The 27,329-nt window shown below is 42.6% G+C and overlaps 1 protein-coding gene across 2 annotated transcripts in view; it reads right to left on the minus strand.

The window, feature by feature from the left end:
* Nucleotides 1–27,329, minus strand: part of LOC119902956 (fibroblast growth factor 14-like) — a 78,763-nt gene that overhangs the window by 43,607 nt on the left and 7,827 nt on the right. The window contains exon 1 of one of the 2 annotated variants that reach the window (XM_038719360.1): nt 25,706–27,001. The exons of the other annotated variant lie outside the window; for it this stretch is intronic. Coding sequence (XP_038575288.1) covers nt 25,706–26,369 — 664 coding nt within the window. The 5' untranslated portion in view covers nt 26,370–27,001. Of the gene's footprint in view, nt 1–25,705; nt 27,002–27,329 lie in introns of those variants that run through there. 2 annotated transcript variants of the gene reach the window in all.

A 27,329-nucleotide genomic window follows, 5' to 3' on the forward strand; every position in this document is an offset into this window, starting at 1 on the left:
AAAACATTTCAGAAGATGACTCTTCTCATTTTGTTGATCATTCAATAACCTTCCCTCTACTGCCAACCTCAGGAAAAATGTATGCACATCTAAATCTAATACTAATCAAAGTATGTTGCCATGACATTTGCTGATCACATTGATTATTAAGAACTCTTTTTATCCTTATTACTGGTCAAGAATAATGAAATCCTAAGGAACAGAGTGGAAATTAAAAAAGGATCATGTTGTTCATGTGCGGGTTTAAGGGTTCTGTTTATAGCATTGCAGCACTCAGGCTGCTGAAGTGCATCTATGGTGTGACATCAGACTAAAAGAGAAGTATGGTAAGTTTACAATTAGGAAACAGACATCCTGGTTAAAAGAGTTTTAAACAACACACCATTTCTGCGCAAAAAGGCCAAGGGGGAGTGGTCACTGAGTACGTTGTTACTGAATAAACCCAATGAACCCACCGAAAACCGCAACATTGCAATGGTGAAAAGCAAGACTTTCTTTGACATTTCAAGAAATTTGTTCTCAAACACCAAGAAAGGAGTGCCACCCACGCCAACGGAGAAAAAAGGAGTTATTATACAGTACGCGGCACCAAAACTGCTCAACTACCTTGACAGAAGTACTGAACATGTTGGGTGTGGGAGGATGATGATGACTGTTTGGTTCTGATCCTTGTTTCTGTGCGTTCACCAAGAGGCTCATACATATTCAGTAAATTAGAGGAACTGTGCTTGAGACCAGACGGGGTACTGGATGGAGGCAGGCGTGACTTTAATGTACCTACAAATTTTAACATTTGCTCATAATATTGTGAGTTTGTTGCCTTATGTGAAGCACTTGTAACTTGTGTTTTGAAAAGTACTCTCTACGGTTCACGTCCTACTGTGGGCCTGTTTTGGGTCAGCCGATTGGGAAGGAACTTTTCTGTTTCAACATGACAGTGTTCCCATGATCAAAGACAGATGCATGAAATAATTATTGGTGTTGAAGAACTTGACTGTCCTGCATATATGTCCTGATCATAACCCCATCCAACACTTTTAGGATAAATGGGAAAGCCAACTGCGAGCAAGGTCTTATTAACTTCGCTGATGCTCCTGTGGCTGAATGGGAGCAAATCCCAGGACCCAGGTTCCAAAACCTGGTGAAAGCCTTCCCGGAGGAGTGGAGATGTTATAGCAGATAGCAGAGAGGAGTTGTTGTAGCAGCAGATTAACGCCCATGCTTTTAGAACAAGATGTTCAACTATACATATTAGTGGAACCATCAGTTGTCAATATACTTTTAGATTTTAGTTTTAGAACTTTACAATATAGCTCTCTTTCAGGAATAGTTCATCCTTTTGGGAAATTAGTTGTTCACGTTCTTACTGAGAGGATTAACATCAATCAAGATGCATAGCATAGCATCTAGACTTTTGTTCAATTAAACCTGTACAGAGACCTATACTAAAACCTAAGCTCACCTGGCAACCAGTGTTATAAACAGAGACGGTGCACCAAACTGTTGGGAGGATGGATATGCTGTTTGTCTAGAACTAGCTACAGCACATAACTCGCACTAAATTTACTGTCATCTTTGTACAGATTAAAACAACCGCGAGTAAGTGTATTTTTCATCTTTGGACAGAGCCAGGGTAACTGTTTCCCCCTGCTTCCAGTCTTTATGTAAAGCTAGGATAACTACGTCCTGACTCTGCATTTCAAACAGACATGAGATGGTATCTTTTCTTCTCACTCTCATAAATAAAGTAAATATATTTATATACTTCCCAAAGTGCTGAACAATTCCTTTAAGATGGAAGATTCACCTTGTGAATGAATGAAGCTCACACTAATTAAGCTTCATTCATTCTCTCCATTTTATCAATAAAAGATAGATTTATAGCAGTGCTCAGGGATTACTTGTCAATCAAACAACACCTCTGTAGGTGGGGCTCTTATCTTTTGTTAGGGGACTGTGGCAGCTCGTGCTAATGAAGGCTCTGAACAAACTGAAGACAAACATTTATGTGTTAAGTTCCACTGAATCCAACGGCCATAAATGTCTGTAAGTCTGGGCAGCAGAAGAGAAGAGTTAGCAAAGAGGGGACGATGGAGAGAGATGAGAGAGGGGAAAGAGAGACAGGCAGGGACGCAACAGATGTGGGTGGGTGTTCCCCAGACAGGAGTGTGAGGATAGCCATTCTAAAATGAGCAGGATGAGTCATAGTTTACGCTCAGACACCCGCCCACGCACTCACACACACACTCGCAGAAGCACCGACACGGGGAAGTCCACTGTTACCAAGGTAACGAGTGATTAGTGACGCAGGTGGGTCTCCGAACGGAGAGAGACAACACCTGCTGAATGCTGAGAGGATAACACAAACACACACACACATCTGGCATCAGTTACATTCATCATACTGCATTGCTGACTTTCTTTCTAGAGTTGATGGGTTTGTCTCTCACACACACAAACACACACACACACACACACACACACACACACACACACACACAATTACCATACAAAACAAACTCCTCTTTTCTCCTCCCCTTGACTCTTCTCCTTTCAGTTCATCTCCTTTCCTCGTATCGCTGTTCTGTTTCCTCTTCTCTCTTCACATTAATAAATAAGGTATATCTTATCTTATATTGTCTCCTCTACTCTTGCCTCATCTCCTTTCTTTCTTTCATCTCCTCTCCTTTCCTCTCCTCATCTACCTTTGTAACATCACCAACTCTGCGGGAAGGAAGAGGGAGGGAATGGAGGGACTAAATTATTCATTCACACCCCCTTTCTCTTTTCCTCCATCTCTGTCTGCTGACACTACAGTCTTGAAAGCTCCTCCCCCCTTTCTCTCTGTTATACGTGTTCCTCTTTTATCACAAATTTCTTTCAACACCTTTCTTGCTTGCAGCAAAAAAACGATACAGGAGAACAGGTTATAACAGCAGAGACAGAGACAGACCCACAGACAGGAACACAACCAGATTGTGTTGACAGTCATGTTTAACTAAGTCTTAGGTTGCTATTCATCTGGAAAGACCACTGACTCAGACAAAACGCCATTTTACTTTGTGAGCCATATGACCTTACAGGACTTAAGTTTTAGCGTCATTCTACTTAACTTTCCCCCAGCTTTGCCATATTGGCTGCATGGAACAAGTGGCTTGTTTTACCGCCTGAAACACTAGTTCTTGTAAATTAGCTCAAAAATCTGCGGGTTTGTAGCAAGCCTTGAGTGTTATTGGGTTTCTGGACTCTCATTGGAGGCAAACAGACAATTTTTCACACTGACTTGAGTCAATTTTCTTGAGGAGTGTCATTTCCTCAACTTTTGTCAAAATCTGTGGTCAAGTTTTTTCTGTGACCAACATGCAAACAAAGCAGAAGAGATTCAAATCCAAATTTACATCTGCTGTTAAATGTGTTTAACTTCTAAATTCGGGGATGATCCAAATAGATTACATAGATAATATACTATATATTTAAACTCTATTTTATTAGGAATATATAAAACACTATCTGTGTATTAAGAAATCTCCTGTCTGCATACCAAGCAACGCCACATCGGTCTTGACCCCAAGGTGAAGTACTTCAGACTCTTAACAGCAAGACTTGGATGTCAGTAATGGAGTGCTCCATGAACCGTGGTCCTCTCAGCACCTCACATATTACCTATTGATCTCTCCTTTTAAAGCGCCCTGTTTTCAGCTTCAGGGACATTTTAAAGGTGATATCCCAAGGAAGTGCTGTTCTAATATTTCTGGCGTTGTTGGTACTTGTGAAGTAATGACGATGAAAGTAAATTCGTGTTAGTCGAGCCTTTTTCCCCAACAAACTGTAAAAAAGAAAAGACTGTAATGGATGTGTCTAACTTATCTTTATCCATTATGGTTGGCCAGTTATTGGATTTTACAGGAAAATAAACTCACATTTAAAAAACAACATAATTACATAATTATGTAAGATTATGGTAAAGGATAATCCTAGGTATATATCCAGGTACATATGTACATTTAGGATATATGGTTCAGTAAATTTGATCTAATTGTATGAAGCAGTATTTCAATATGATGTCGTTTTGATGCATTTCCCTCCATTTTTAGATTTTCCCAGAGAGTTCAGGGGTCACAAGCAGCTCCAAGAGCAGGTATAGTCATCACTGACAATTTGCCATGCAAGATGATAACAGTTAGAAATGAAACAGTTCCGCGTCAGGTCGGTTACATAATCGCTCCAGATCTTTCCCCAAAAAGTCAGAACTACAGAGGGAGACGGGAGGAAGTGGAGAAGAGGGAGAGGTGGAGGTGTGGGGATGGGGTAGAGATAACTTCAGAAGCTGAAGGGAGAAATCCTTCAAGCAAGAGTTTGAATTAAGGAGGTGCTAAAAGTCAAAGCTGGATGGAGCTGACGGAGGGCTTAAAATGATGTTTATCTAATGTGAAAATGTAGTTAGCAGCTCTACTGTGCACTAAGTCACAATCGCCATTTGTTGCACTGCAGTTAAGGTTATTTTTTACCTCATTTTTATCACATTATATCAAAGGGTGTTTGTGAGTCTTTACTTAACAGTCTTATAGGAGAACATGAGAACTAGACAGCAAAGGGTTGAGAAGGGGTATACAAACTTATTGAAGGAATCTAAATGATAACATAAGGAAAGTCAACAAATTCAAACATAAGAAATAAAAAGAAAATATGTATTAATCATCTTAAGAAGCTAATAAGAAGCACATGTTATTTCATGCTCTCTCATTCTCTCTAAATCTCTTTAAATAGACCATGCAGTGCAGTCAGTGAAGCAGACTGCCATGATAACACTTCACCCCCTCTCTGTTATCCACACAGGTCTCCTCCACCTAACCTACACATCATGACTGGATTTGATAGCAGACTTCTATGAGACCGCAGCTGGTATTACATTAGAAGAGGTTATTTTACAAGCACGGACCAGGTAAAGCAATAGTGAACATACCGACTAGTGCCAAGGTCATTCAGTACCATGTTGGTCTCAATCATTTCATCAATTCATCAGCTACTGTACGTCATTAATAACAAGCCTCCTCCACACGCGGCTCACCTGCTGCTGTGAAAACGGAATCGCGGGTGAGAAAATCCAAAATGCAACTGTGGGCGACTTTAAAAAACACACTGCTGAGGAATAAGGTCAACAGAGCAGCCAGACACAGGAAGAGAGAGACAGGTGCAGGTGTGTGTCTGAAGGGAAAAGCAAGGAGAGCAGATTAAACTAGTTTGTGAGTAAACATTAAAATAAGGTGGAAGATTAAGTAGAATGAAAATGGTGAGATAAGAAATAAGCTACTAGAAATAGGGTAGTGTTTTCTTTCAAATATTAACAACTAAAATATACAAGAGCCACTGAGCCATGTTGGATTTTATTTGTACAAAAAACTCTGTCCACTAGCCTAACCTGGAGCGCTTTTTATTTTGAGATGTTTTTGAGTGAGAGAGAGAAGGTCCTGTAACTTGGTGCAGTTTTGGAGAAAATGTAAAAGTTCATTAAATAACTTTAAAAAGTTCAGTACGTTTATTATTCATTAATAAAGTTTTATTATGAACATACCATTGAGTGGACCCCAGGAAGAGTAGCCAATGCTTATGCTGGTGCTAGCGGGGATCCTAATAAAGAAAGAGTTTTCCATTAAAGAAAAGTTACAAAACTGTTTGTGTATGAAAGAACAAAAATTGGAATTGGCCAAAGTCAGCTTCAGCAGGTCAGATGCAAATGGAAAATTGTAACTGACACATTTCTACTTTAATTTGTTGATTTATAATAAAAACAACCATGCTGATCAGGAATTCCATTCACTAAATCCATACAGCAAAGTCCATGCATTAATTTTCCATTAAAATGTCCATACCCATTTAGTCTATTTTGTCTGGACTTCAACTGTTTTTCCAAAATAAATTTTTCCTTTTTCTGATCTGGTTATGGTATGGTTAGGCACATAAAATATATCATTACAGTTAGGAAATTAATGGAAATTGAAAGAAAACTCTTTTGACAATAAGTAAACAGGATGTCAGGTGGTTGTGCGACACTACAACATCACATTACTTCTGTATTTGCTTCTGAGAGACAAAAATCTTTATTCACAACGTTATAAGAGAAGAAGAAGAAGCTGACCCATGACCTTGCTCAATCTACCCCAGTGGTTCCCCTTCTTGTTACATTCCTCCTGTAGAACCTGCTGAGGTGTCGCATTATTGTACAGAGCAGTACTGTAGTAGTGCAGTGTATTGCTGGAGAAGGATAGTACTGTACAAGAGTGTAGAATTAAGTTGGGATGGTCATGTCCCTGCCGCTAATCAGATAAAAGTTATTCAGAGCATCAGGGGGTACCTGAGAAATATTCCAATGTCTGTTATAGTTTTGGCTAATTTTTTCCCCTGCATGAGGCTCAGTAATCTCAATCAGCGTCTCTCCCTCGTTGCTTTAGTCTGTCGCAGCAGACTTTGTAGTAATGATATCATTTTTGTCAGGCCCCACCATTGGTTCCTACCCATGTTGAGACCAAACAAACACCCTTGGTCCTATACATACAGTTTAGACTGGACCATACATCTGTCAGTACTACTTGATTCTCTCTCTGGCTGTGGATGTGTATGTATGTGTGTATGTGTGTTGCAGTGGTCTGGGTCAGAAAGCAATTCCCAACTGATCACTCCGCTCCTCTGCCAACAGTCCTTCTCAGTGCACTGGCCCTTTAATGAGTGATGACAGTGATTTTATTCACTATGTTAATGTCAGTGTAACCTGCTGTCCTCTCTGCAATGAGTCAGTCACGTTTAGGGCAGGTGACTGTTTGATTGTGTCGGTGATGCTTTCACAACATATGGGCATCATTTTAAAAATCCTTTAATCCGCTTGATTTCTATACACACAACAGTGTTAACATAACTTTTAAATGTTTTGTTTTGCTAGTTACAGCATGAAAAATAGTGGCAATATCTGCTCCATAAAAAAAAGAGTAGTGCTTGGCTTGTTGGTGTTGACAACAAGTTGCATTATTTTTCTTAACCAGCAGTTTTTAGAGTGCTTTCAAATGCCCCTGTTTGTGCGGCTGACTAAGACACTAAATTAGTTTTGAATAACGGGAACAGGGAGCGTAGGTGGATAATGTGACAAGAGATAAAACTTTGTTAAGCATTCAAGACTTTACAAAGGCAAATGTTTTTCAGTGCCTCCCACAGTCGCTTTTTTCTCGCCAACAGTTCCAGTCAGCTATTGTCTGAGTAAAATAATAGCCTAATTTTGGCTATTGTGTGTGTTATGCTTCACACCTCTCTGCAGAGAAAAGTTAGATAGAGGAGGAGGATAACTGAGCAGGTAGTGGAATTTTAGAAAAGGATCTTTGCATTGTTGTGGCTCTGCTGGGTAAAAAACAAAAGAAACTTAAAATCCTAATGAATTCAGTAATCAATGTAAACAACAAAAATATTTCTTCACTACATTACTGCCTTGTATACAGGTGTGTGTGTGTGTGTGTGTGTGTGTGTGTACATTAATCCTTCTCAGTGGCAACCTGAAGAGTTCAGCAGAATAACATATTAGAGGATCTGTGCCACAATACAGGTCTAAAAGTAACATGTTTGTACGAGGGTGATTTGAGAGAGGATACAGACATTAATACACCACACCCATCCTGGGCATTCAAAATACTTATTCTATAACCATTTTATTACTGTGTCCTTTATCTAGGGAGAGAACAGGCTAATGGATTTCGGATGTCATAGTGTTAAAACTGGGAAAAAAGGCATGAAATTGATCCCAATCTCATTTCACACGAGTGAGTTTATCAGAGATGATTAATTGCAAATATATAAACTATAAACACATATGAAAAGCATTTTTATCAGAAGACTTAGATTCTCATTTTACCCTGTCTAATTGCTCCAAGTTATTGTTATATATTAGTGTATTTAAATAATTGTTTTGCCTTCAAGTCATGTCATAATATCATAATGGGCTGAAGCAGAAACAAGATGAAATTTCTTTGTAAATGTACGGAGTACTCAACCTGCCAGAAGACAATCTCAGTACACTGTCCATATTCAGTAAATTGTGTCAATAAATACTTACACGAAATGTGCAAAATGCTCTGTGCCACTCCTGCTAATAAAGTGCAAAATATTGCTACCCATGTGCAAAATGCCATTATTAAAGTGCCTATTAAAGTTATTTGTTCCTTGTGCAATTCCTACCAAACTAAATAGTACAATATAAGGCAAAGGTTATCAGTCACTAATAACGAAGTACCCATTGTTACAGTTAACAACTGCCAAAAAGTAACAAAATTCACTGACTGGATTTAAGAATAAGGCTGGTTTTATTCTAAGATCATAACAATGAGCTGAACCTGTGGACAGGTATTACCTGTGTAGCCAATAAAGTTAGAACACAGTTTATTCCTCTGCACCATAGACTTCCACTAAAAATAAACTTTCAAAACACATCAATTAGCCACACTGCTGCACTGCTCATGCTCCTTTGGCACCATGAACACAGCCACTGTAGTTTACTTTGACTCAGTCCCACATACACTGTCCTGCCCAGCTGTTTTCAGAAATTGCGTACCATTTTAAAAAGTATATACTCATGAAGAGCTGTAAAAGACATCTTAAGTTGGAAGAAATGAGCTTGGGCCAAAGAGCCACAGACAAGATAGGATAAGTTGACCTGCACAGTCACAAACTGGCTCAGGGAATGTGACAAAGAAGGAGTCCACGCAAGATACTTACTTAAAACAAGCATCATTTATTAACCTAAAGCCAACCAAAGTAAAAAGAAAAAGAAAGAAGGTGTCACAGCATGTATGTAAGCTGCAGGAACAGAGAGACCGGAATGAATATATGGGCCAGCTCTGATAAACCACGGGCCCAGGTGAGTGCAATCAGCTGACGACCCACCCAAGTCAGCGAAGTGCCCGCTGAGGTTGACCAGGACAACCTTCAAGAAAGACAGTGGGAGGGGTGTCACAGTATTGACAGACTGACTAATGCAGTGGTGATGTTGGTCTCAACAATTTGTTGACAATAAGAAAAATAAAAAAATAACAGCTTCATCATTAAAATTCAGCAGGATTTACAGAAGATGGTGCAGTTTTACCCAATCAGTCCATCCTCCACCCCCAACCCAACTGTTTTCATTTGACCATTTTGGCTATTTAAATCTTCTCTTGAATTAGTGGTATGTGTTGGTCAACTTGCTTTACTGCACACTACATATTTCTGCCAATTTTGCTGTTGTCTGATTAAACGAGCTTGCTTGCCCAGTGAATAATCATATATAATAACCTACGGTAACCCACGTGGGACAGTATTTGCATTCATGGGGGTGTTTGCCATCACAGCGTTTTTTTGTGTGTGATATGACTCTACCTTAAAACAATTTACCACGATACTCAACAAGTGCAGCAGTTTAAAGTAGAGGATTTTGTGGATTAAGAGCTAAACTACTGTGTATTTTGGCTCCAGATGAAACTGACTGGCACATACTGTATATGAAAAGACAATTCAGTCATGTGACCCACATGAGAAGGAAAGAGGATGAGCAGCTGCTGGCCTTTCACACACACACACACACACACACACACACACACACACACACACACACACACACCCACACACACAGCTTTATTATACAGACAGAACCTAGAGTGTGAAGCCTGACTTATCAACTACTACAAAAGGCACGTGAGTTGATGTTGTGTGTCTGTGTGTGTGTAAGCGTGTTGTGTGTATACTCATCATCAGTTCGAATTCATGAGTTGTGTCAGAAATAACGGTGATTAAATTCACCCATGTTGTAGCACCCTAAATCCTGTCTGAATTGGATTATATTATATTAACATGGGATCATTTTAGCCCGTCCCAAACCTTAGTCACATCTTTGGTATTTTTAGACTTTTGAGAAATTAAAGCCTCTTTAGTCCAGTTAAAAGAAAACTTCTTCTAACAGACACGTCTGAAGTTCAAGGATTGTTTGTAACTTTTCGGTACAGTGAAGTTGATCCTTGAGCTCATACAAAGCTTGTATTCAGTCTTTCATGAGGCATTATTTGGCACAAAGTAATATACATACATATATATATATAGAGTAGTTTTTGTAGTAATTTTGGCCTCATTTCAAGTTCACAAAAGGAGACATACATAGGAGGGTATTATTTTAACAGAAACTCAAAAAAAGTGATTTTAAACAACCCAAAAAAGGGTTGGTTCAATTTCCCATTAGTTATGTTTCTAACAAACAGTCAAATTAATTTTAAGCAAACATTTAAAAAGTTGCAAAGAATATAAAGTTGGTGAGTTTAAGTCATGATGAAGCCAAATAAAAGTGTAAATAAGTAATTATACAACAACAGCTGATGGTAAATTTGGATGACCGCATGAATGACATCGCTGTAAGTCTTATGTGTATTCTCTTTACATGTAAAGTAACAGTCTCTCTCTAGTCTTCTCTCACAGGACAGATTCACAAAGCTGTTGTTAGTGTAAAGAGCATCTTACCTGCTTCAGCTCTGCCCAAAGCAGCCTTTATTCTCCTCTCTGCTACCTTCAGTATAAACTCAAAGTCCATGGCTAACACACACACACACACACACACACACACACATCCAACACACAATGGTAAACACCAGCCCATGGTCTCCTATGAAAACTCACTTCTCCCCCAACACACACACACACACACACACACCAGCACACATACATGATAGTGAGTGGGACAGATACGGCGATTATGTCATCCAGGGCTGTCATCGAGTAAAAGGTTAACACAGACAAGGGAAGACTAAAAGTCAGCTCAAGTGTGTGTGAGGGAGAGGTAGAACAAAGAGGAGGAGGGAAGTGGAAAACAGAGATAAAGAGAAGAGTTGCTAAGAGAAAGCTACAGAGTGAGAACTCATCAGTGATGTAAGCACACTTAGCTATCAATGCTTATGTTTAGTTATTTTTACTTTTGAAGGATTATCTGTTTTTGGGATTCAACATACAGACTTTCAAGGACACTTGTACTTGAAGTTATAAATAAACAAGCTAAAAATAGCAATTACATATTTCAAAAGATTATATTTATGAATTAACAAAACCATTTCTGCAAAAGGAGTTGGTGATTTAGTCAGAATGAATGGTCTCCTCACTGCTGAAAAGTACAGGCAGATACTTATCCATCATGCAGTGCCATCTGATTGGCCCCAAATGTATTCTGCAGCATGCCAATGACTCCAAACATAAAGTGAAAGTCATTAAGAATTATCTTCAGCTTAAAGAAAAAGAAGGAGTGATGGAAGTGATGGTATGGCCCCCACAGAGGCCTCAAGTGTTAGAAAGCATCAGGACTGCCTCTCCAGCATTAACTAAATACCCAAACAGTTTTCAGCCAAAAGCAGCACTTAAGAAATGTGGCACAGTCTCAAGTAACGTCTCTGTACTATGCCACTGTAATCATCCTGATTTCTTAACCTCAATGTGACATTAAGTTGGGATTGTTTTGTCAAAATACTGTTTCCAAGGAAAGAACAAACTTTCACGCTATTGAGCTTGCATGCTGACATCTGTGTATATCACCAGCTTTATGCTTTAATACTACAAAACAGTGACTATGTATATCCGGTATAACCAGCCCAATTAAACACTTTTTATGCATCAAGTCAGAGAGCGAGACAGAGTTGTTGTCAAGTGTTTCTCTGCTTCTTATCATTCAGTCTGTGAAAACACTTCTTAGTGGAGCCTTTGATGCCCTGCTGCGTTTAAAGTGCACTTGTAAAAATAACACTCAGCCCTCACTCCCTCTTGACAGAAACCTGGAGTGAGAGCTGTCCACACACACACACACACACACACACACACACACCACACACACACACACACACACACACACACACACTTTTTCTCTTTTGCTCGTGGCTTCATTTTGAAAATTATAGTGTTCACTGCTGAACAGAGTCACACTAATCAACAGCACAGGAGTCTCATAAGTTTCTTTCTTTCTTTGATACCCTGCAATAACTGCACTCATTTCCCTCGACCTCAACACGGTCTTTCAAAGCAGAAATGCAACAGTGTGTGCTAGATGGCAGTTTCAGGGTCTAGTGTCTAAACCTTTGTAGCAGAGAACATCTGTGCACTCTCTCCAGTTGTATTCAGGTTTATCAGGTTTTATAAACCAGCTTGTGTTGAATAGAAAAGTCAGGGAGCAGATATGTGCTGTTGAAGAGTCACTTCACCTACACATACACGATGCTCACAGCATTGAAAAATACATAAATCTCAATTGCAAAAGCAAGTTATGTTTCTTAAAAACAATGTCCCAGTTAGGATAGTCCACAGACCTCATTGTCAACAGTTTTCACTGGACCTACTACAGAAGAAATAGTCCCTCACATGACAACACGTTTACTTTTTACAACATTTACAACATTTTTTTCTTCTTTCTGCTTGGTTGTCACATACATTTAGCCAATACTGTATTAGCAAATGGGCAAAGCAACACCCCAGACTCCCAGGGCTCACCAAAAGACCTGGGTGTATGCTATGATAGAGGTGAGAGTAAATCACAAGTAAAATAAAGTTACAGGCCAGAAAACCCTAACAATGAGCTGAAAGAAACTATAAAGCTCCACAGAAGGGAACTCAGGAATCGGGAGATAATTCTCTGTGGATTTGCCACTATTGACAACACTTTCTCATTACACACATCCATTATTTTAAATATATTCATTATAGCTGCTTTAACGGCACAGTATACTAAACTGTACACAAGTGTGTATAAGACATCATCAGAAGCCATACAAATGTGTCACTATGAATATTGCATAAGAAATACCATGTCATGTTTAAAGTTAATAATGTTGTGTACTATTACTTGTATCATGGGCTATTTGGGATAATGAATGTAATCATTTAAAAAAAATTAAGTAATCAATTTCAGTTCAATAAATGCATCATGCTGTTTGTGTTAAATAATCATGATCTCAATATTGACCAAAATAATCGTGATTATGATTTCTACCGTAATCGAGCAGCCCTGCTGCAAAGTTGAGTTCGGTTTGTTCTGCTCTGATTATATAAATGACCTGGTGAGTGCACTGTATGTGCCTGTGACGGGTGTGATTAGTTGCCTGTGAGTGTGTGTATGTGTGAAGTATGACGTACATGAGAGTTTGGACGAAAGCAGATCCGACCGGCAAAGTCAGAAAGTGTTTCTGCAGACTCAGTGTGTTTGGACAATGAGGCCATGAGCTAATGAGTTCACTGTCTCACACACACACACACACACACACACACACACACACACACACACACAGCGTACTAGAGTACTGCGCCAAAACCCTCCATGTGACCTTAGAGGACAGACATCACAATGTCTGTCACTATTTTGTCATCTCATCACATTTGGACAATGTAAGAGCACGCAACTGAGAAACAGAGACACACAAACATTTAGTTTGTTGCAAGCCTGAGGAAAATATGACACGAATGATCCGTGATACATTTATACATTTTGAAAGTGACGAAAATAAAATTGAAAAACAATACATTTAAAGAGGTGGTATTATGCTCATTTTCAGGTTCAAAATCTTAATTAGGGGTTGTACCAGAACAGGTTTACGCACCGCTCTTGAGCTACAGAGTGATCAACTTACTTGTACAAAATCTTTGTTGGAAGTTGCACATGCGCAGTTCCCAGGTAAGGACTTCTAGCCAATCAGAAGCAGAGAAGGGCGGGTCGTAAGAAAAAAGGTAGTGTGATCCAAATTAAAGCAGCTTCAGACCAAGGGGGTAAGCCAGAGATCGGACAGTGAAGCCGACCAAAGCCTGCATGGAGGGATCCATGTAGGCCCAAAAATGACGTCAAAACCCTGTGACACCCAGTCGCACATGAGAGATGTAACCGTATTGCTCAGATTATAAACTCTCGGTAACCAAAAAAAAACTGTCAGAGCAATCAGTGACGCTGCTTTGATGTTTGACAGGTGAACCTTGTAGGTGGGCTGATTAAACAGTGACGATCCGAGTCAGACAAACACACTGAGCGATGAAACTTTTTGTTGGCGCATTTATACAGCTACCAGAATTACGGTGTTTCTGCAGTTGTTCTACGTCATTAAACCACGGTTATGCTGTGTGATCATGCGCAGTAGACGCTGGTGCCAACAGGAAGTGGCCCTGTAGTAGTATTTTATTGGTCCAAAACTGGCTTCACTGCTCTCCATTCAAATCAGCGGGGTGGCTTCATCCAGTAATATACTAAGCACATTTTTGTTCCGCCATCACTTTTCGTAAAACTGTCAATATTTGAAATCTACACAGCTGATTTCTCACCTCGAAACTTCTCAGAAGTGGATTTAGTGATGAAATTACTGTTGTGAGTTGTAGTATTTCCCTATGAGTTTCTGAGTTTCATGTGTCTTTCTGTTTACCTGTTTCTCTCGTTTCTTGTCAGTAGTATCTGTCTTGTCTCATATCCTAGTTATGTCCTGCGTTCTTATTCACGTCTTAGTGTTCATTCCTGGTCTGCGTACTTCTGTGTTTTTCCCATGTCTATCTGTATTCTCTTTTATCCCAGCTTGTTGGTGTTAGTTTATTTGTGATCTGTCCGCTCGTATTAGTTTATTTATATTACTCTGATGTTCAGTACTTGTGTTATGTCTGCTCACCTCCAGTATCTGCCTGCCTTCCAGTCTCTGTTTTCCCCTTCTGTCTCTCTGCCTTGTTAACCTGATCCCAGTCACCTGTGTTGCTCCTGCCCTGCTCGTTAGTCCCTGTGTTTAAAAGTTTGTTGTTTCCGTTCCTTCCCTGTCCGGTCATTGTAGCTTGTAGCATGTTGGTGCTCAGGTTGTTAGTGCTTGTAGTTTGCGCTGTCTCATCCCGTTGACTGCCTATTCCCTGTGAGTTTGTTGGATTTTGGATTTCTCTGTTGGATCACCTGCTTTGTATGTTCCTTTATGATTTTGGATTTCCTGGACTCAGCCACTCTTTGTAAGTGTGCTCGCCTTTAGTTTTGTTGAATAAACCCTTTGAACTGTACACCTCTGCTTTGCGTCCTGCTTTTGGGTCCTCCAACCTGCTCTACCACCACTCTCTGTAACAATTACATATGAAAACTGTCAAATATAAAACTTTATGTTGCTGGCCTCTGTCTGGCGCACGCAAGGATGATGCAGTGAATAGTGAATATTGTCTCTGACCAATCAGCAGTGTGTCATGTTTTCACGTTACATTTTAGTATCCCTCAGCTCGCTTGGAACTCGACGGAGGTGAGGTGATACGAAAAAAAGTACCTGGAAGCAGGTACAGGTATAACATTTCTACAATGGAAAACCAAACAAAGGCGAGTCGAGCGAAGTTGAGCTGGTACTGTGCAGTGGAAAAGGGGCTTAACTAAAATCAAAGGGCCTCTGCTCAGACTTGGTTTGAGGGTGTGCCTGACCCCGCTAGCCGCTTGGTAAGCTTTATGACGCGTTTTCATTGTGACGTCACAGTGAAGGAAGGGCAGGACTACAAACGAGCTGTTTTTAAGCAGTTCAGAGCAGAGCTTTCTGTGGGAGATGGGAGCTCCCTTTGGGCCAGACTTTGGGCTTTTTCACTTTGAAAACCTATTACATGCACAAAAAAGAGATATAACTCAATAAAGGAGAGGGAAATAGCCAAAAAGCATAATGCCACCTCTTTAACATAAATATGTATCTGTGTATTATAAGTAAAATGTGAGTGTGTGTGTGTGTGAGGGGACCTTTCACTTACAGAGGCAGATGCGAGTTGGCACAAACCCCACTGCTATACTCCACCGTGTGAATAAAATATAAAGTACGAAGCTTTAGAAGGTGAGCAGGCGTGTGTATGTGCATCTGTGCGTGCCCACGTGTGCCATAAAGTCTCTATCTGGGTCATGCCACATGGGACACATTGAGTATATTGTGCCTTATTCCTTTTAACAAGAACGGGAGTCCCATTTACAACACTGGAACTCCATTCACACAGTTTCAGCTGTTTCTAACAGAAAACTTTCCATAGCAGTGGGACCTGAACACAGTTCTATTTCATTCTTCCTGACCGCCAGAGGCAGTGCTTAACACTGGATGTTATCTGTCTCACGCACGCGCAGGTCGAGTATTTAATATCAACATAGTCACCTGTGACATGGGATGATGCGGGGCGTAGCTTATATAAGCCCACGTCATCAGGAAAAATGTCCCTTGATTCTTCTCACAGATACACAAATGCAGGTTGAATAGAAGGAAGGAAGGAAGGAAGGAACAGAGAATAGCCGTCATATTGCCGCTAGAAGTCCTGCAACTGCGTGGTTGGAGCTACGGTTTCATCTTCCAAGGGCTAATTAGTACGGCTGCGCTCCTAAACCTGCTGTTAGAGTGTTTTCGCCAGCAATCAGCACGGGTTGAGGACAAGCTAGCGCATGTCTCTCCAGCTTTGGAGTTAGGCCGGCGAGGTAAGTGTTTCCTTAGTTAAAAATAAGTTGTTGTTTTTTGAGTGACGAGCCTGTTTTCTGGTCTCCTTGACTCATTTGTTACTGAATGTTTTACGCTTAGCGCTTACGCTTACTTTTATTCTTAAAAGGAGTTTTATCTTTTAAAGTTATTTTCATTTGTCTTCAATAACAAGGCAAGGACATAGGAGCTCACTTTGATCTGTTACTTTGGGTGTTTTCGCTCCTAGATAAGTTATTGTTGTGAAAAAAATATATATAAAAGCTGCAAAAATATGCCGGGTCCTGCTGGCTGCAGATGGCTATGATGAATGCCCCACGTGCCTCGGTGTTACTCACTTGAGAGAGGGGCTGTCTGACAGTCAGTGCATGAATTGCAGTTTTATGCCACGGGAACTGAAGCTAGCTCGGCTAGTGGAAGTGGAAGGACTGCAGCTTTAAGTCCAGTTGCCTTCATCTGGTGTGGCCTCACAGGTGCGGAGTAGACATAGTCGCCCCCACACTTTCAGGTGCCCCCACTAGAAAGAAAGCCAAGCAGACCAGAGCAGGCTCAGAGGCTGCCCATGCCACAATTAAGCCAGTGGTCTGTATGGCACTGGCACGCTTGGGCTTGGATGAAGCACCAACTGCAGGTACACCAGCTAGTGCATTCTTTCGGCATCTCCCACCTGAGGCGGGTTTTTCTGTGCCACCTTCCCAGCCATACATTGAGGAGCTCCACAAATGCTGGCCAGATGCCGGCTGTGGAGCCAGTTATCGCGTCCCTCATTTGTCACCCACTGAAGTGTTGAGACCAGATGCTCGCTGTCCTAGGCTGCAGTGTCGCATTACGGATGACTTTCTAGTGAGAGGTTATGATACAGCGGCGCGCATTGGCCATATTGGAAACTCTTTTTCCCACCTGATATTAGCGCTGTCCCAGTCTCTGCAATCCTCTGGCGTGGATGCTTCCGTCCAGAGCCTCAGTGATGCAGCTTTGCAGGCGTTTCCCCTTATGACTAGAGAGCTTGGTAGGCTAATGGCAATACTTACCTTGGCTCATCGCCAGGTCTGGCTGGCCCAATCTCCGCTTTTGGAGCCAGGCAGGAGGGCCCTGCGCACTCTTCTTGTAGTACCAGGTGAGCGGTTTGGTCCAGCAGTGCAGCAGGCTTTGGAGCAGGGAATCCAGGCTAACCAAACTAGGCAGCAGTTTGCTAGCCTTCAGGGGCCTACACCCCTACTGAGACAGCGGTGTCCCGTGGCTACCCACGGGCTTCACAATCCTTCCAGCGGTCAGATCACAGCCGCAGAGGGGCTATCGGACCCCCGGGGATCCGAAGGGTCGGGGGAGCAGATACTGAGGGCCCGCGGCCGGCTGTCGGACGCTTCTCCCAGCAGCACCTCAGTTGCTGGGAAAGCTGCACTAGAGACCCTTGGGGTGGTGGCCACACTTTCCCGAGGGTACAATCTTCAGTTCTGACGCTGCCCCCCAGTTTTCAGTGGGGTCAGGCTGACCACGTCACCAATTCTCAGAAGTGGATTTAGTGATGAAATTCCACCTGGTTCCAAGTCTCAGGCACTGAGACAAGAAATATCAACCCTCCTGGAAAAGGAGGCCATTGAAATTGATCTTCAGACACAGCAACGTGGGTTTTACTGAGTTTATTTTCTGACTCCAAATAAAGAGGGTGGGTTTTACCCTATACTGGACTTACAGGGGCTAAACAAATTTCTGAAAGAGTTGCCTTTCCACATGCTGCGTAGGTTGAGGTACAGCCTTTTTCTCAGGTTGATGGGTTTGTTGACCTCATCACATCAGTGGTGCCGCTGGGCCTCCTGTATTTACGACCCTTCCAAATTTGGATTAATGACCTCCATTTAGATCCGTAGTTACAAAGTCAGGGTGTCCACCCGATGCCTACTAGTGTTACGGTCATGGAGAGATGGGGCGTATCTGTCCAAGGGCATCTTACTGGGTTTGATCCCGTCGCGTCGGTTACCACTACCTCCCGACGCGTCGCCCACAGGGTGTGGGGCAGTGTGGCAGCACAGGGCAGTGAGTGGCCTCTGGATGAGCCAGGAAAGGATGGAGCACATAAACGTGCTCGATCAGTTTGGCGCTGCACGAGTTCCTGCCCTATTTGAAAGGCTGGCACGTTCTTGTTCGATCCAACAACACCAGGCACCAGGTTGGCCACGTCGCTGCAGGTGGCACGGCGACTCCTGGTATGGGCTTTCCTCCGCTTGGCCAGCCTCAAGGCCATGTACTTGCCAAGACCACAGAACGTGGTGGCAGACTACCTCTCCCGCCAGACGCCTCCCGCTGGGGAGTGGAGACTCCACCCGGGGGTGGTAGAAGAAATATGGGGCAAATATGGCACAGCAGAAGCGGACCTGTTTGCCTCAGAGTCCACAACTCACTGCTCCCTTTGGTTTTCACTGGAGGAGGAAACGAGTCCGTTGGGACAGGATGCCCTGACACACCCGTGGCCAGATCGTCTCCTCTATGCCTTTCCGCCATTCCCACTGATAATGGTTACGTTGCACAGGGTGCAGCAGAGCAACCACAGGCACCTGTTGGTGGCCCCGAACTAGCCAGGGAGACTCTGGTTTCCAGTGATGCACAAGCTTTTAGACGGGGTTCCATGGTGCCTTCCCTGGAGGCAAGACCTGCTGTCGCAGCTGGGGGGCAGCTGGCCTGCCTTTGGTACTGGAATCCCTTCGTCTCCCTCCTTTTGAGCCTCTGGAGCAGTCAGAACTAAAGTGGTTGTCAATGAAGTTTGCGTTTCTTCTGGCAATGGCATCAGCGAAGCGAGTGAGTGAGCTTCATGCCTTGTCAGTGAGTGAAGCATGCATGCGCTGGAACTCTGATGGCACAGGAGTGGCACTTTGGCCTAACCCATCATTCCTCCCTCAGAGGCTGGCTCCAGGCCACTTTAATCAGATCATTCGGCTAGCAGCCTATGACTCCTCATGCCCACGTGTTCCTGAAGCCGATTCAGCAGAACTGCTCTGCCCAGTGAGGGCCTTGAAGCATTACAAGCAGGCGACTGCTGGCTTTCGCCACTCTGATAGCCTGTTTGTCTGCTATGGGGGCCGTAGGAAAGGGTACGCCCTGTCTAAACAAAGGCTTTCCAGGTGGGTCGTTGAGGATATTGACCTGTCAAAGGGACAACCTTTGCCTCTTAACATCCACTCTACCAGGAATTCATGGGCAGCGCTGCGAGGGGTGCCCCTGAGTGAGATTTGCACTGCAGCCACCTGGGCTACACCATGCACCTTTGCCCGTTTTTATAGGGTCAATGTCGCTGCCCCCATGTAGTAGCAGCAGCTTTCTTGCGGGAACCTTCTGACCATTCCCAGTAAGGTGGGATTCCTCATGAAAACGTTGGTAGTAGTCATCCAGTGTTGAGCACTGCCTCTGACTGTCAGGAAGAATGAAATAGAATGAGAGTTACGTATGTAACAACGGTTCTATGAATTCTGGATGACCGCCAGAGTTCTCTGTCACTCAGAATCTTAGCGAGAAGATTTTGTAGGGGCATTTTTCCTGATGACGTGGGCTTATATAAGCTACGCCCCGCATCATCCCAGGTCACAGGTGACTTTATTGATATTAAATACCTGACCTGCACGTGTGCGAGACGGATAACATCCAGTGTTAAGCACTGCCTCTGGCGGTCATCCAGAATTCATAGAACCGTAGTTACATATGTAACTCTCAATTTACAGACAAGTTTTGATATGATATGAACATACGCGATATAAACACATCGCAAAAAACTGCTATAATTTGGCAAAATTTTATTTAGCGATGATCACCGAAACACATTACTAAATAGGCCCCGGCGCTAAAGACTGTAGTATTTAATGTCACACTGCAGCCTCTGCCCTGCTTTTATCTAGAAAGCGATACTTTAATCTGCCACTGTGTATTACAGCGCGCTAGCTCAGCTAATAGCAAATTATTACAAACAAGCTAAAACAAAAGCCATCTGTCTGTAGTCTAACTGTTTAGCGTAGTTTGTCTCAAATCTTAAAATTTCTCTACCATCAGTAACATTACCTGCAGGCACTAAATCACAGCAGCAGGAGGACAGATGACAGGCGGAAGGACTGATGTCACTCAGTATTTTGATGTCAGGAATATGATTTATTTTATTGACATTTTAGATTTGTTTTCAGTAACATATTACTGTGACTTTGCTGTTGTAAACTTTACTGTTGCTGGTCTAGAAATATTTAGTTAAATATATTTATTTAAACAACAACATGACATGATAATTCCTCTCAGCCCCCAATTTGTTGTGCTGCGCTGTGACTAACACACCAGTTTCTGTTGGGTTTCTGACAAGGCATATTTGCTGGCCTCAGCGGTTGATAAACCTGTATTATTATGTAACACTGTCAACCACAGGTGTCCTCAAATCAAGCAGGAGATAAAATGTTGGAGATTGTAACTCTGAATATCATGAGAATAGCATCCAAAATTTCCAATCTGAAATTATTTAAAACTACTGAGCCATGAAGTTTCATTTGAATACTGATGATTTGTCAAGATTTTGGTCACCTCTGATTTTCCCCCAGGCCAAAATTCCCCTTTGACAAGGAATATGAAGAACATTCAATTTATTAAGGAACTTTCACTAATGTATATGCAAGTGCACACACACACACACACACACACACACACACACTAAACAAAGCTGTATTTCCTGACCTTCATTAAATGGTGCAATTCAGAAGAAAAATGCCTACAAATGCTGAGTCAGCAAAACTCTGTCTCCTCCCCATCTTCAGCAGGTCCATATTTCACAAGCAATTGCTGTGTGTACTATGCATAAACACATACACACACTAAAACGCCAAGGGAAGGAGTTCATGCATTTTCTTTAATTAAAAGAGAAAGTGACAGCTAAATGGTGCTGGCTGCTATAAATCTTTGAGCCCAGCAGCGGGATGCTGTGTATAGTGGCTAATCACCAATATATGCAGAAAGCAAGTTTATGAACTCCTGTTTGCAATTAGCTTTTGATCTACAGTATTTACACAACATCAGTGCGGTTGGCCTTACATAAAAAAACAAGACTGGGGAAGTCTCAGTCAGTCACACCATGTCATAATGACTTCAATGGCCATGTCAAATAAATGTACAGTGATGAATAATAACTTAACCATTCAATGGAATACCAAAACTGTCACAAAATAACTTCCATTGGTTCAACAAATGTATCCATCAACTAATTTCACAGAAAAACATTAACTAAAGGTCCACTTACTAGCTTTTTCGGGGCTGTCAACCACATCTCTTGCTCCTCATCAACAGATGTTGCCTCAGTTATATATAATATATCTATCTATATATATTGAGTTAAGATTATTGTATTGTGCAGTTTCCTAGATCAAGAATGAACTTTCAAACTCAAGTGACAAATTGTTTCAGCACTCAGTACACTGGGACCCACATTACAGAAATACCTTACTACATGTATAAATGTGTAGTATGTTCAATGATAATTTGCAGTAACATTATAGATAATCTGCCCTGCGATGGACTGGCGACCTGTCCAGGGTGTACCCCGCATTTCGCCCGATGTAAACTGGGATTGGCTCCAGCCCCCCCACGACCCTGTATGCAGGATAAGCAGCTGACGATGGACTATAGATAATTTAGTTTTACTTCAAAAGGACATTAAACAGCAGGCATCAGTATACTGAAGTCTTTACATTCAATGACATCCCACGCCCAAAGAGGGCGTTTGAAACTGCAGGCTAACTATGAGCTAGGAGGTTATGCTCAGTGTTACTAACATACCAGCTTCTGCATCAGGAGTGCACACATTCCCTCAAATCCAGCAAGTCCACCTTCAAGCCAATTCATCAAATGAGCAAAGAGAAGCACAATATAAAAAGGAATTAAAGCAGAAACACTGAGCCCAGAGGACATAAAAAACCCACAACCAGTCATGTCACACTTTTTGCAGGCAGCTGTGTGTTGGCAGGCAGTGAAAAGACGCTGTGAAAATGTTGCAGTAAGAACAACAGTTGAGTTCTGTGTGGCAGATTAGTCCTTTCACCTGTACCAATGCATCAATATTGATTTGGTTTTGTTTGTTTCACCTTTATTCTGCAAGATTAGTGGTTTATCTGCGGTGCTATAGACTTACTGCGCCGGTGTTTTCCCAGAGATTACTTGTCTATCACACACGGCAGCCATACATGCCTTTTTTCTTGATGTTTGCTGATAAAGTACAAATCTATTTATCAGGAAAGACCTACGAGCCTTTCTAAACTGCTTACATGTTGACTCATGGTTATATCAGTCAACAAAAACTGACACTTATAAGAAAATATCACAGATTAGACCTAATACTTTGAAGTGCTGAGATATTTACAACTTACACTACACCTCCTATGCATCTGTTTCTATGAGGCTGGTAGTCTTTTTTATTTATCTGCCATGAACTACAGTCTCCTGCAAGTGTGGGTGCAATTTGGCTCTTATCACCATGAGTACAGAGTTGTAAAACTGACATACACCATGCTTATGCATTTGTCTTTTCTGCACATCAGCTCCAACCCGAGGGACATTGCTTTGTAATCACTCAAACAACTGGCTCTTCAGCATTCAGACAAAGAGAAGACACAGCATTAATGTCTTTGACCTCATCGCACCATGAGAGTATCCACTCAGTGTTTTTTTTTCCCTTTCAATGCTGAATGCGTTCACTTGTCCGTGGTTAGTAAAACATTTACTTTATGTGCCACCGCATAGTGATGTTAATGTATAGAGTAATGCAGCAAAGGACTTAGGGATACGTTCAAGTGCCCACGGAATGAAACACTTCTATTATGCTGGTGAAGACAGTGTAAATAAGCTTGTTAATGCATCGTAGAGTGCAGTGTGGGAGGGGTTGAAAGAACATTAACTTTAACAAAGGTTACCATACACACACCTTTGGGTGTGTTTGTGTGATTGGCAGGTGATTGGTTGTTGTCACTCGATGGTTCCTGCTCAGCACCACTCAGGCCTCCAACCCTTTCCCCAAATATGTTTCTTTTTGGCTCTAAACATTCTTTACAAAAGCAGTGTTGCTTCGGAAACCTTGGGCTAACGTCACAGAGACACCGTGCTTTTCCACGTTACGGCTGTTTGAATCAAATCAAATTCTAGCTTGGTTGGGTCAAAGTTCAAAAAAAGAGCAGAGACGAAAAACAGTACAGTAACAGCACAACTTACTTGTAAATGGGCCTCTTTCTACTGGCCATTTGGTCAAGATGTAATGTTCTTTCAATCAAGGCCTGATGAGGTGGTCATAAGCAACACACAGAATCACAACCAGCTGCAGACTGACCACTGACCAGTCTGTTCTCCTTCCGGTTCATACAACAACAAAAAAGCTAAAAGTATCATGTCAAACACTACAAAACGTACTGGCGCTGTGTGTGTGTTTTTTTTTACATATCCATAACTACAAATTCCACGCGTCAGCTGTTTAAGGTTAGAGTTAATTAGTATAGATCATTTTGGTTGAGATTACAGTCAGGAATTGATCAGTGTATGCTGTACACTGCACAGCTGACTTCAAATTAGGGCTGCAAGCATGGTTATAGCTATACTGTCATTATCGGTCTAGTCTATGAGGTACTTTTTTACTTGGCTTATTGATCATTAAGTCGAAATGTAAAAACAGCAATGAGAAAGTTTTAAAGTTTTAAAATTACAGTGGCAGCAGCGGACTCCAGAGCAGCCCTTAAGTCATCTTCAGCACTCCAGGATGTAAAATACATTAATTTCTGTATATAAGTTTATAATTTTTGTATATAATGTTTGCTCATTAGTAGCATAAAGGGAACTACAGACTTCATCTCATTATACAACCCTGTGCAGTACAATAAATAATATCTACCTTGTAGGAAATAAGATTCGACCTCACTTAAAGAAATCATTGTTACAGGCATACAAATACATACTACAAAAAATACTTTTTGTTAATTTAAATATAACTGTTTTTGTGAATGTGAGGCTTCCTGTAAAATACAATAACAATCACACTCAGATAGCCTTGTATAATTCCCAGCTTAGAGATAACGAAAGGTATTGATGGTTAGTTTGGCCAATCTTTGTTCATAAAAAAATAATATCTCAGGATCGCTGCCTCACGGGGCCTGCTGTTTCGCTCCAAACACTGTGTTGAAGATACAGAGGCCAGCTCTCTGATGCAATGTCAATACGCCAATAATGTCAACAATGTTCACTTCCTGTTGCAATGCCAGTATCAATCCATGCCCTGTCCTCACCCAGAGCGGAGGAAAAATCTGGTGGAAAACAAAGCAAACTATTGGATTTGGCCAGAGCTTTTAGCAAATCTAAATATGCCCTGTACTCTATGGAGAGCGTAACTCAAGCGAGAATCAAGAGACCTGGAGGTGAATTAAACTGAATTTCACTATATATCCTCCCTGCATCCTGTTGATGAGCTCAGTCAGGGCCATGTGATAGACGGGTCTTCCATTCTTTATCTTTGAATCTATGTACACAAATCCAACTTTATGAGATGTGTTGGCTGTGAGCGTACCAAGCATGATGCTGGACATAATTAACAGCTCACCTAAATGGAAAAGTTGCTATCAACAATGTAGGACCCCTTAAAGTCGGTCCTTCAAGAAGCTCTGAGCTCTGTTGAGCACAGCATCGCATTTAGTCTTCAATCTCATGAGTACAGATGTTTGTGTTCACACAGTCTGACTGAAATGTCCGCAGTGATAAGATAAACACACAGACTCTCCCAGAGTATGCACTGAATATCCACAGTGGAAGTCTAAGTAAGTTCATGTGCTGTTTAATCATGCAGGTTACTGGAGCCTGAACAGGTCTGCATGCTGCATTAGACTTGATTTTCTGCAGCATCTCTGCCATGCACAGCGCTCACGCAGTTTTTTTCGCAGGCGCTGTCACTGTAGTCAGTTTCTGTGCTAATAAGTTATCCCCCCCCACCCCACATCATTCGCCCTCCCCTCCCTGTAGTGCACTCACTTGCTGCACAACTGCGATTGCAGAGAAGCACCAGTAAGCAGTCGAACAGTGCAGTATCGGGAGGGAAAATGCACACACACACACTCCTACGCGCACGCACAGACATTCAATAAAGTATTTCCCCATCACCCCCCACACACGCATGTACCTACACAAACACACACACACACACACACACACACACACACACACACACACACACACACAGAATGAAAGATGCACAACAAACTCACCAGTTGGGTTCTTGTTTTTCTTGAGGCTCCTGCCACAAAGACACTGCAGCATATGCGATCCTTTGCTGAAAATGTTGTTCCAAATAAACCGCATGGATTTGGCCGAGACGGGGGAGGAGGAGGAAGAGGAGGTGGGGGACGAGAGGCGCTCCGGATGCGGCAGCCTAAAATTCACCCACCGCATGGGGGCTGATCCGCCCCCCTGTTTGCATGCCAGCAGAGCCTGCCAGCTGTTGGGCTCAGTTCGGCGGTGCTTCGCCCCCCCAATCTGCACCATAGACAAGAATAAGAGCAGGAAGCCCGGCTCGTCGCCCGGTTTCTCGCCCGGTTCCTCCACAAGCCCAGAGACCAGAAACCGCACGTATTCCGCGTCGACGTCGTCCCCGTGCGGCAGGAAAAGAGAAACCGCTGCGGCGCTTTCCTCCGCGGTCTCCGCCTCCGGCTGCCCCAGCGGCCGGTGGTCCTCAGCGGCGGTGGATCGGTCGCTGCTGCTGCCACCCGGCCGCCGCGGCGTCAAAAGCCCCCAAGCGCTCCACTTCAAATGGCGTCGTCTGCCGCGCGGCGCGGGGAGAGGAGCGGCAGCGGCGGACAGGCATGCGGCGGCGCTAGCGTGAAGTCGGCGGTACGCGGCAGCTGTCGGCTTCTGCACAAAAAACCATTGCATATTAGTGGGGTTCGCAGGGGTCGGTGCGTCCGTCCGTCCGGGAGGGGGGAGGAGGGGAGGGGTGCGGATACCGGGTGTCCGTCAGCAAGTCGGTGGCATCGTACCCATACAGCAGGCAAGTACTGCAGCAGGGGGGCTCCTTTCCAAACACACACACTCTCTCACACACACACATTCACACACACGCTAGATGCAGAAGCCTTTTCCAGCAGCAGCGCTAGTTCTCTGGTCTCTGGTCAGTAAGAGCGCACGCAGCGCTGGACCGGACAGGTGAATCACTGCAGGGAGTCTCTACACTATCCCACTCAGTGTTTTTCTCTTTAAAAAGTCTTCATGAATATTTGATCCGCGTTTCGGCCTCCACTTCTCAATAATCCATAAGCACCAATGCGCCAAGCATAAGACTGCTGGTGCCGCTGTCTGTCTGTCTCCTCTTCCTCTCCTCTCCCTCCTCTTCCTCACCTTGCTGCTGAACTATGACTCTGTTCCCTCCACTACTCCAGAAACTAGATGGAGAAGAAGTAGGAGAAGAAGTCCGTGTCCGGCTCGTGGTCCTTGTCGCGCTCCTCTGGTGCTTCAGCTTCTTCTTCAGCAGCGCTCGAGGCGACCGACGGCCGGTGGGGCGCCAGGAGGTGCACTGACTATCTATACCCAACCAGCAACGAAGTGGGAGCAATGAAACAAAACACCTGTTCCGGTTGGCGACTTCAAAATAAAATACCGAAACATCATCTTTTTAATTGAGCGCACTTTCATACAGCCTGCAGGAGGATAGGCTACTACTTCTATTTTCCCCATACGGAATAGGATTTTCTTACAATAGACTATGTTCTTTTTATTTTCTTATAGCCTTGGTATGTTTTCTTCTTACATGTTACCATTTTTTTGATTTATTAAAAGAACATTCTTATCACTGCATTTTGTTAAATAAGCAATATAGCAAAGACATATTAAAAAAGA

The sequence above is a fragment of the Micropterus salmoides genome, unplaced genomic scaffold, assembly GCF_014851395.1.
Source record: "Micropterus salmoides isolate LMB-PRFRI ecotype aquatic unplaced genomic scaffold, ASM1485139v1 Ms_hic_scaffold_1, whole genome shotgun sequence".
Taxonomy (NCBI): Eukaryota; Metazoa; Chordata; class Actinopteri; order Centrarchiformes; family Centrarchidae; genus Micropterus; species Micropterus salmoides.